This window comes from Oryctolagus cuniculus, chromosome 7 (assembly GCF_964237555.1).
Source record: "Oryctolagus cuniculus chromosome 7, mOryCun1.1, whole genome shotgun sequence".
Classification (NCBI taxonomy): Eukaryota; Metazoa; Chordata; class Mammalia; order Lagomorpha; family Leporidae; genus Oryctolagus; species Oryctolagus cuniculus.
The window spans coordinates 39,162,846-39,174,174 of NC_091438.1; the positions used below are offsets into that span (position 1 = coordinate 39,162,846).

Below are 11,329 nucleotides of genomic sequence, written 5' to 3' on the forward strand. Positions count from 1 at the left end.
TAGTGCAACTCAGGACACCAAGGCTCTGGGCACCATCCTTGGTTGGTGAAGGCATGTATGGTGGCACACGTTGTTGATGAAGAATTAAGTGCTGTCCATGAGACTCCACTGGGAGAGGGTACCTGGAAATGTGGGCCTGGCTGCTTCTGGCCTCTGCCCCATTTGAGCTCCTGCCTTTCTGATTTTAACCTGTGTCCTTTTACTGCAGTGAACTGTGAACAGGAGTGGATCAGATTTTCTGAGTTCTGTGAGTCCTTTTGGGGTGGTTTTGGGGATCCCCAGCACAGATGAAACTGAGAAAACAAAGGTGAGGGAGGGGAGCAGCTGAGGTGAGGGAGGGGAGGTAGGAAAGACGTGGGACCTCAGATCCTTACAGATCATGGTTAAGAATGGCTTGGCCTTTGGCATGATTCCAGGGTGGTCATTTTGTTAAATTCTATGCCGTGGCACTAGGCTGCACCCAGCATCAGCTACTTCCTTAAGAGTACCTGCAGAAAACACAGGACTCAATGTGTTTGCTAGGGGGTGGGAGACCCCAAAGGCACACAAAAACCTACTTAAGGGGTGAATGGTGTCACCTGTGGGATGGCTGCACTGACTGTCCCTTCCCATGAGGCGACCTTGGGTTTGGAGCAGTCACTGACTCAATGACTATTGGTAAAGATGACACACTGGTGTGTTTATTCTCAAACCTATGGGGAAAAAAATCCCAGAACTGTTTGCCATATGGAATGCCACATATTGAAAATTCAGAGGTGATACCACTAATTTGTTTCAGAGTCACATATTCGTGATGACAGAATAAGGGAAGGGAAAATAGAATGAGAGAGAGAGAGAGAGAGAGGGAGAGAGACGAGAGGAGAGGTTGAAGCCATTTAAGCAATTTATTGTCACAAAGACTCAGCTGTCAAGGTTGCAAGTAAGTTGTCAAGTCCAAGCATGGATGGGGGATCCAAGAATTTGTCAAACTTCTGCTTGCTAGGCGCAGCATGCCGCTTTCTCAAGAGCATGCCTTTAATGCACGTTGGCCAGAGAACATCCCTGAAGCAATGGGAGAAGGGCTTGGTGGCTCATTTCTAAAGCAAAAGAGGCCTACACTTTGGATGGTGCTGGGACTTGAGGCAGAAGCCTGTGATGGATGACAGCTGAGTTGGTAGCCAGCCCACCCCCAAGTCAGAGCTGTGCTACTGAATGCTTGGCCTGAACTCAGGGAAGCCAAGTGATCACAGAGCTCTGCTGATAGCCCGTGAGTCCAGATGCCTGGACTCTGCCAACACAGAGGCTGTTACCTATTTTCTAATTACGACAAAGTGTCTGGTCTCTGCTCTCAGGAGGGAAGGCTGTTTATAGCCAGCTCTGGGTTTGAAGCCTATTGTACTGTGTGTCTTTGGGCAAGTTTCCTAAGACTCTCTGGGTCTGTTTCCTCAATTGTGTACTGGTTATTCTCATGGACTTTGTTCACAGGATTGCCTTTTCCTTGAGGACTGAATGAGATAATGTCTGTAAAGCACTTGGCACAGTGCCTGGCATGCATTAAAAGCTCAGACAACAACAAAGCCAGAGAAAGTATTGGGGTTTTTAGTAAGTCATCAGACATAAAAGGCATTTTGGAGGGGTGATGCTAGTCACACATGTTCAAGAATGTCATGCTGGCAGAGGACATCCGTGTGCTCTGGGTCAGGTTTCAGTGGATGGGACAGAACTGCCCTGATGGATTACTTTCACTATTTAGGCCTTCAGTGCTCAGGTAAAGTTTTAAGAGCAGCACATAACTTACGTGCTACTGACTTTAGCACCAGGGTTGCTACTGACCTCAGGTGCAAGGTTGTTCTGTCATCTCCTAACATCTCCCAAGAGAATGAAGAGGGTAGAACTTGGAGGGTATGCAGATAAGATGGCCCATGAGACCACACTCTCTGATCATGAAGGCACACAGTTCTATGTCATTAGAGCCAGAGATAGTACTGGCAGGCACCCACTGTGGACTCCCAAACACGACTTGTGTCTGTATTCCAGCTCCTTCAATATAAGTGTGTGGATCTGGGCATGATCTCAGTCTCCTCGTGTATTAAAAAAAGGAAAATGCTTGACTTGCAAAGTTGTTGTAAGGATAAAATAATATAAAGTAATGTAATAGAAACACCTGCTACATGGGAAGCTCTTCATAAATGATGCAAATTATGATCACATAAGTAGGCAAAGTACGGTCAGGACCAAGTTGAAATGCATTAGTGGTAACTGCTATTGTTCTGTGACAAAAACAATCCTGTGAGACCAAATTAGTTTCCTTCTCAGAAAGAATGGCAAGATACAGACAGCAGAAGGTTTGCTTTGAAGCTTGGCAACTGGATGCAGTTCATCTTGGGAAACAGTGTATGGTTTGGATCAATCTCCGCTCATTATTGTCCTGGGGAGACTGGATTTTGCTGATACTGGGCGGGGGGCAGACGGGACAGTCTGCATGAACAGACCTCAGCCAGAGGAAGATGAGTGATGAGCCCCCTGTGGACAGCATCCTTACATGTTATGAGCAGCTGGAAGATCAGCTGTACAGGCAGGGATCACACCTAGCTCCAGGGGAGGTGCGGGCAGCCTCAGTGCATATGCAAGTGTGGGCTCACCTCCCCTTCTAGTCCTCTCGGCAGCAGGCAGTAGTGTGCGGGGATCCATGGCCTGTCAGGCAGTCATGAAATCTGGAAGCCCAAGGACCCAAGGGGGAGTGGATGTGGGACAACCAGGCCAGAAGGAATCTTTTCAAAGAAAAGTGTGGATGGTGCCCCTCCCCTGGTGACTCCAGTTCTTTTTGAATCCAGTTTTCTGGAAGACAAATCCAAGAGAGACTGGAACAGAGCCCAGATGATAGGGAGAGATGATTTCCAAACAGAAAAGTCTGCATTCAGCACAGAACCCATACAGAGAATAAGCAGGCATGGAAGTTGAAAAACACAGGAGTGGGAGTAGATGTAACTGCAGCTAGGCAACTCATTGAGGACGGAACCCCCCTGAATAGAGTCACTGGTGTCTCCCCCAGTCGCTTGGGAAAAGGCTGAGGAATGCGGGTGGGCTGCCAGACCTTGCTTGTGAAGGTAATGCAGCCAGACCTGGTCCTTTCTTCCCTATTAAGGCTGTGCATCCACAGGAGAAATGACCCAAGGATGTCCCCAAGTCTATCCCCGCAGGAAATGAACACTGATGACTGCATTTGGTGCTTGTTGGTCTGATGCAGACGTTCTCAACTGGGCCACATTTTGTTCCCTCAGAGGGCACCTGGCAATGTCTACAGAGACTCTTGGTTGTCACAACTGGGGGCCGGGGTGTGCTACTGATGCGAGGAGAGGCCAGCAGGTAGAGGCCAGGGATGCTGCTAAACACCCTGCAATGATAGCACCCCCAACAAGAAAATTATTCAACCCTAAATGTCAATAGTGCTGAGTTTGAGAAACCCTGGTCAGATGCAGTGCAGATGTTCCAGACGGAGCCAGCTTGTTCCTCTCACCCAGCAACTCTGCAGGGTAGAAGGGGGGAAAGGCCACGGCTAGCCTGTTGTCCCTCACTGGTGGACACACACAGATGAGTGGGTGATGAGAAGGCAAAAAAAATTGGGAGTGGGAATGAACCCAAAGGTAACCCTGGGCTAACTTCTCAAGGTAGATGGAAGGATAAGGGCAGACTTTCTCATTTCAAGGCAACTCTTACTTATTTAAAAAGCGATTTCCTTAAGCACATAATTATATGTTTATTTCCCTGAGGAACTCTCGAAGCAGAGGAGACCTGCTTAAATTATGGGGATGGAGGCTGCACACAGGGCTTTAATGGGGTTAGAAAAATTTTCTGTCTCCTTCAAAGGAGCCTTGGGAGTGAGACAAGGGCAGATTCCTCTCCTGCAGTGCAGGGGATGTAGGGACGGGGAGTAAATAGGGCCAGAGAGGCTGATTGTATGGCCCCAGCAGGTCAGGGCAGAGTGAACTCTGGGAGGCAGCTTCTAGCCTCTCACCTCTCTTCCCATCATGGTAAGCCTCAGAACAAAGGGGAGGGGTACAGGAAGTGAACCATTCACTTTCTTCCTGTCCACTCCCTTCACATCACACACACACACACACACACACACACACAGGTTCCTCTGGAGGATGCTCTGGTTTGCATCAAGAAACACAATGGGGCCATGCGGTGGGAGTGGGTAGGGTGGAAAAGCTTTTGGGGAGAGAAGACTAAGGGTTTTATTCAGTGCATCCTCTCTTTTTTTTTTTTTTTTTTTTTTTTTTTTTTGACAGGCAGAGTGGACAGTGAGAGAGAGAGAGAGAGAAAGGTCTTCCTTTGCTGTTGGTTCACCCTCCAATGGCTGCCGCGGCCAGCGCGCTGCGGCCGGTGCACCGCGCTGATCCGATGGCAGGAGCCAGGAGCCAGGTGCTTTTCCTGGTCTCCCATGGGGTGCAGGGCCCAAGCACCTGGGCCATCCTCCACTGCACTCCCTGGCCACAGCAGAGAGCTGGCCTGGAAGAGGGGCAACCGGGACAGAATCCGGCGCCCCAACCGGGACTAGAACCCGGTGTGCCGGCGCCGCTAGGCGGAGGATTAGCCTAGTGAGCCGCGGCGCCGGCCAGTGCATCCTCTCTTTGCACTATTTTTCATTCCTCTGTTGCAGCCCGAATGCCTGGAACTGTAGGTTTCTTTTCCTTGGGAGAGTGGGGTCCAAGGGATGAAGTGAAGGAACTGACCTCTCAGATGTGATGCACAGAAGGCAACGGGGGGAGGGCATCTTACAGTCTCTGACTAGGGAGACTTTGGCTGATTTACCTTTTATGTAAGGGTGAGCTGGATGGGGGTGAGTTGCGAGGTAATGGTGGAAAAAAAGTAGGAGTGGGTGGTTTAGTCCTGGGTCTGACCTAGACCTCAGAGATGGGGTCTGCAGGGGGACACCTCCTCCCTCCTCTGTCTCTACCCTACCTGCAAAGCAGGTCTACCGTGGAGTCCATTCTATGTGCTTGAGCTCTTTCTATGTCCATATTCTTGTGAGCTTTTGAGAACAGAAACCACGTCTCATCCCACTGGGGAGCCTCTGTATGTAACAGAGCCTGGTCCACACAGGCATTTACTATGTATTTCACGATGAATTCTACCTTATCCAGCCCAGCCCACTCTAGCACAAGAGGACGGGAATTCACCCAGACACTGTAGCAAATTGAGTCCATTTGGCTGGTGTATGCCACTCCTCCCATCTGTTAGATGTCAAAAGCATATACTGATGGCACAATGGGACTTAGCAAGATAGAAGTGGAGACGATATCTGAGAAACATGGCTAAGATTCATAGTCCTGGAGGTCTTCATTTAATCATTAACGATCTGCATCCTTAGGCCTGATATCGTGGGGGTGGCACAGTAAGCTGGAGATGACACATGAGCCTAGCAGCACTGAGGCTGGCAGGAGGGGCCTGTCCCCAGGAAAACGGAGTTGGTGGTCACCTGTGAGCTTGACGTCCAGGCCTTCTCAGTACTGAGAGGGACAAGGGTGACATTTGTGGGGCAGATGGGCCTAGACTGAGGGGTCGTGCCAACAGGGGTGCATTAGAGAAAGCTGCGGGGTGGGGATGGCTCAGGTGCCATGGGTTTGCATGTTTGTCAATGCCCAGTGCTCCAGAAGCCATATCAAGATACACAGAATTTCAGCATCTTCAAGAGGCAGAACACACGTGTCGTAGCCGTGGCCTATCCTTCCACTCTCCTGGGGGCTCTCTGAGCCTTGGCCACCTCAGCCAAAGAATGGAACCGGCTTTTGCCTTTCCTGTATCTCTGGCCTTGCGTGAGATGCAGAGAAAACAATGTGTGGGAGTACTCTGTGAAGTGCTATGCATTGTGAGCTGGTTCTTGAAGGTTATTTGCTTCAAGAAAACAGTTCAGGGCTCCCTTCAACTCCCACCTCAACGGGGTCCTAGCCATCCCGTCAACCAGGACCTGCCTGCAGGGGTGGCTACTTGAGTCTCTTGAACCGGCCAGGAGCCGCAAGGTTAAATCCTTTAGTCCGTTTCCCTTCGTCTCTGGCTCTGTCTACCCCACAGGGCGGGACAGGAGGAGCCCGGAGAAGGGTGCCGAGGCTGTTACTTAGTTCGCTGGTAGAACTGGAAGACGGCCTTCTCTTGTTCATAGGTCTCGATGGAGCCAGGTCGCAGGCGTCGGATTTCAGCAATGGCATCGCCTGCAGCCAAGCCCTTCTCCTTCACCAGGTAGCAGGCCAGCATGGTGCCAGTGCGGCCATAGCCCAGGGCGCAGTGCACTCCCACCGCCTGTGAAGAAGAAGTTGAGGGTGTGGAGCCCAACACCCTCCCCGTCATTCTTGTGCTGCTCACTGGGATCAGTACCCTCCCCACAGCGGCTTCTCCAGGATAGGCCCAGGGCTCTTTTCATGCCTTCAGAGGGCAAGTGACATCAGTCAGGGAGGGTGTCCCTGCACCCCAGTGGCTAGGAAGCCTCTGAAGTGGCTGGTTCCAGAGCCAGGCTCCGGGCCTCCATCTACACAGCCTTCTACCTGTGCTATCCACTACAAGGGCCTCTATGCATGGCTCCTGTGTACTTAAAATGTGGCCATTTCAAATGACATGCGGTGCAAAACACACACCTGAGTCTGAAGAGGCAGTACAATAAAAGGAAAGCAGCTGTCTACTATTTCAGAAGTGGGCATTACTCCCTACTCGCATCTCATATTGGAGTTCCTGGTTCTGCTCCTGGATACTCCACTTCTGCTCTAGCTTCTGAATGCTAATGTGAACCCCAGGTTCATGTAGTTGGGTATCTGCCACCCATGCAGGGAAACTGGACTGAGTGTGGGCTCCTAACTTTAGTCTGGCCCAGACCTAGCTGTTGCAAGCATTTAGGGAGCAAACCAGTGGGTGGAAGATCTCTCTTCATCTGTCTTTTTATACCTTTCTTATAAAATGAAAAACAAATTTTTAATTTTACATTGACTGCGTGTTTAAATGATAATATTTCTGACTTACCAAGTTAATATTATCCAAATTAACTTCACCTGCGTGTTTTTACTCTTTAAAACATGTGATCGCTAGAAAATTTAAAATTACATATGCAGGTGCTTTGAAAGGCTTGTGGAAAATGAAATGAAATTTATTGTGGTGCAAAAAATTTTGAAACCTATGCAAAGGGTTGTCAGAAAAGTTCATGAAAAATATGTATCATGAAAATACTTTTCATGGATTTCAGATTTTTTTTGGAACCAAAACGAGCTTACCTTTCAATTCTGCTCTCTGAACTTTTTTAAGTGCCCTGGTATGAGAACATAGCTACGGAAACCGGAAAACAGGCTCGCTCTGACTTCACCTTGCACTTCTCCCGAGTCTGTCCAGCCTTTGACCTCTCAAGCGCTGCCTAGCCCTCTCCCCTTCGCTCCTCTGTAGCGTCTTCATCCTCTTCCCCATAAGGGCCTCCCCGCAGCCAGCTCCGCCCACGTCCCCAGCTGAGTCCGGCCAAGTCCCGCCCTCCCCGCGCCGACCCCGCCCGCTGACCTCGCCCCGCGCGTTGGCCTCGTCCACGATCTGCACGAAGCGGTCGATCTGGTTGGGGGCGGGCGGGCAGAAGTCCGGGATGCGCAGCCGGTGCACGGTGAGGCCCGGGCAGCTGTCGCTGTGCGGGGGCCCGCGCTCCGTCAGGGACACCAGGTGCCGCACTCCCAGCTCAAGCAGGAACTGGTAGTGGGCGGGGAGCCGCGGCAGCGCCAGCCCCGCCAGCCGGCCCGGCAGCACCCAGGAGAAGTTGGGGGGCTGCACTCCCATGGCTGGGGGTCACCCGGGGCGAGGCTGGCACTGCTAGAGCCGCCCTCCCGTCACCTCTATTCGGGCGGGCAGTAACCGGCCACCTACGCGGCTTCGGCGCCGACCGGGCCACGTGGGTTGCGGGACCCCGCCCCCGGGTCCGGTCCGCCGCTGGGGATTGGCCGAGCCGCCCGGGGGCGTGGCTAGAGCGCGGTCCTCCAGGCTTTGAGCAATGCAAAGTGGCAGCGCGATCCACCCCCCCACCGCCACCGCCCCCAGGCCCGCCCAGGACAATCGTTGGTTGGTTGCATCATCAATAATGGGCGGGATTACTGCAGCCGTGCGCAACCCAAACAGCCAAGCAGGAAAACCTGGAACGAATGAATTGTTTTCTGTGGCTGAGACAACACGGGGTCGGGCTCTGCTGCGCCCTGGCGGTGTGTTGGTGTTACTGCAACTCTGGGTAGCCGCCTCTGCCTCCCTAAGGCCTGGGCCACACTTTGTCCAGGGGGATGGGCAGTCTCTCCTGTGACTGACAAGTCGTTATCAGTATGGCTTTTTGAATTCTCCCAGTATGAGGGAATCACCACCGCACGGGCACCATCCTTATTTTCCCATTGCTGGAACTATTAAGAATTCTGGGCTACCCTCTAACACTCTGAGATCTTACCAAGACAATAACTACAGTTGTAGTACTAATAATAATAACCAACCAATTCATGTGAGCATCTACTACGTGCCAGCTACTCTTCTAAGTATGTTACATGTATTAATTCATTTAATCACCACGATAATGAGATAGGTGACCTAATTAACCCCATTTTGTACATGAGAAAATTCAGGCACTGAAGAGGCAAGAGGCTCAGGAACTTTTTTTTTTTTTTTTTTAAGGAAAGGGTTTATTGGGGGAAACCCAAAGGCTGGAGGGAAGGGGCGAAGAAGGAAAAAGAGCATAAGAGAGCGAGATCAAGAGAAAGAGAGGGAGAGAGATTAAGAGACAGAGAGAGATCAAGAGAGGGCCCTGTGTTCAGGACCCGGTCCTGTTAAACCTTTGCATGGGGGTCGGGTAGGGAAATAGGAGCAGAGAATCTCTTTAGGATGGGGGTGGAGCTGACACCAGTGGTTGGGCCATGCGGTCACTGGCTTCCAGCAATGGTGAGGGGTGGGGTGGGGTGGGGGGTCAGAGCCTAGTATGGTGTTCAGGGCATAGATTGTGCCATAGATGACTGTGGCATTTTACTAACATTCCCCCCTCCCTTTTTTTTTTTTTTTTTTTTTTATAAAGCAAGAGTTGTATGGGATTACATTGGCCCCAAAAGTCCAGGAGGGGTAGAGGGTAGATGATCTGTCTTTAGAGCTACTTCCTGCTGGCATGGGACGACGAGGTACTCTCTGCTGGCATGACGTGATAGCTCAAGCCACTGTCTCCTGGGTGAGGCTCGGGAACTTGACCAGCAGATGAATCTTTAACAGCACAGAAACTGTTAATTAAACAAAATTAGTTTTTCATCATGTAACCATCCTCACACCCCAAATATGAACTGGTACAGATACCTGTGGGCTTTCTGAATTTTTTCTCTAGTGCACATTTCTTCCTATTTCAGGGTTTCCAGGCTGGCTGGATTACCCTCCACTGGGCAGGCTGGAGTTGATCAGCGTTGCTCTTGTCAGGTGGGGACCTAGATCTGAACAAGCTTCTTTAGCTGAGCTCTGAAGGGTGCAAATCTTTGGGCTTCTAGGGATGCAGAGTGACTGTAACTGTGAAAACTCTTATTGAATGTGCTAGTGTGTCGGGCCCTGTGGTAAGTGCTTTTGGAAAGAAGGTGCTCTATGTCCATTTTGTACGTGAGTAATCTGAGTCTGAGAGACGGTTAACACGGCCAGGCACAGGTCCTTCCCTCCTTCTTCCCCTTCTGCCTCCGACAAACACACTTGACCGTTTAAACCTCTGGCCCCAGCAAAATGAAAAAGGATTTCTCCTCCCTTAGAGTTCAAAGTGTGCTCTGCCCCTGTGGAAAATGCACTTACCATTTGCACACAACGGCTTTCTCCCCGGCTCCAGGAGCTGCCCCATCTCCCCTTTGCTCCCATTCCACAGCATCACAGCCCCGATTAAGCTCTTCCTGTTTGCACTCCCGGTCCCACAGAACTCCCTATCAGTCTCTCTAGCCCACCTCAATTCATTCCACCCCTCCCCAGCTGTAGGCTTTCTGCTGCCCATCACCCCACCTCCACTTCTCTCATTCTAATTGTGCCCCAGGCTTTCTGGTTGCCCTGCTCCTGGAGACAAGACTCCTGCTCTTGCTCCCTGCAAGTTAGTCATTCATCCCTCTGCCTTCCTCTTCTTTCTTCCCACCCTTCCTTCCTTGCCTCCTTGATGTTCTGTCCAAAGCCTGTCTTCTGCAGAGAGATTTCCCTCTCTCCAGAGCCCCTGTTAGTGACTTCCCTCCATGTGGGTCTCTGCAGGGCTGGAAGTGCTTCCAACCACACACCAGGGCTTCTCTATGGAAAGGCCAGGCTCCCTTTTTAGGAATTCCTTCCCCTCCTCTGCTGCTCCCCTCCAGTAGACCCAGGATGGAGAGGGCCAGGGTGATTGTTTCGTCTGTGTCCATCATCAAGAGAGTGACATTTAATTTTCTGTATTGGGACCAGGGAGTCTCAAGCTGTAAGAACAAAACATCTCTGGTGGTGGCCTGGACAGAACCCCTGCAACTAAGAACCCAAGTAGCCCGTCCCCCTGTTTCCCTACACAGGTAATACTGCCTTTCTTCCCTCTTTCCTCTGTACAGGGTTATTTGACCCTCAGGAAGGTTTAGACTCTTTGTGTCTCCTATCTCACGTTGTATCAGGATGCCTTCCCAGTAGGGCAGTTCTTACACTGGATTGGGATGACCTGTTTGCAAAGGAACCAAGACTACTACTTCCAGGTTTGAACTCTACACAGCTAATATGGAGACTGACACAGAAGTGCTCAAAAATGTTCAATGATCAAATAAATGGCAAATTAAGTTAGTGGGAGGCAATGACAAGGCTGTGTGCCTACATTGCTGTGGGGGGGCAAATGTGATTAGGACAAGGTGACAATGTGTATTTGTGGTTCTCTTTATTTGCATGGGTTGAGTGTTGTGTGGCACCTTTTTGAGATGTGCTGGTCTATGCTTTTAAGGAAAGAATGACTGTGTCAATATGATCCCAGCCAAGTCTAATTACTATTTTTGTAAAAAAAGGGATAAATAAGACTTGTTCTTTATAGAGCATTGTTCCTGTGGTGTGCATGTCTGTGACAGTGTGTGTATGAGTGTGTTGGGGGACGTATTCCTGGAAAACAATCTGTTGACACTGATGATGGGATGAGTAATAAGCTTAAGTAATTTCCCTGACTTCAAGGAATTTGCAACATACTTGGGGGGATTTAGACGTAGATATAATTATTCTCAGAACATATAATAAGGTACTAAATTACTCATCAAAGCAATCGTCATCATCTGACAATCAGGTAATATATATTAAGGAGATAATTGTTCAGGAAAAATAACAAGCACAAAAGAAGTCAGTGGGGAGGGGGAGGGAA

At 50.3% G+C, this 11,329-nt stretch overlaps 1 protein-coding gene across 1 annotated transcript; it reads right to left on the reverse strand.

Annotated features, from left to right (window-relative positions):
* Positions 1 to 5,303: 5,303 nt before the first annotated feature.
* Positions 5,304 to 7,910, reverse strand: DUSP23 (dual specificity phosphatase 23). Its single transcript, XM_002715275.5, has 2 exons — positions 7,513 to 7,910; positions 5,304 to 6,279 (listed from the first exon to the last, which is right to left on the reverse strand). The coding sequence occupies exons 1-2, from the start codon at positions 7,777 to 7,779 to the stop codon at positions 6,094 to 6,096; spliced, it is 453 nt and encodes a 150-aa protein (XP_002715321.1). The 5' UTR covers positions 7,780 to 7,910; the 3' UTR covers positions 5,304 to 6,093.
* Positions 7,911 to 11,329: the final 3,419 nt, after the last annotated feature.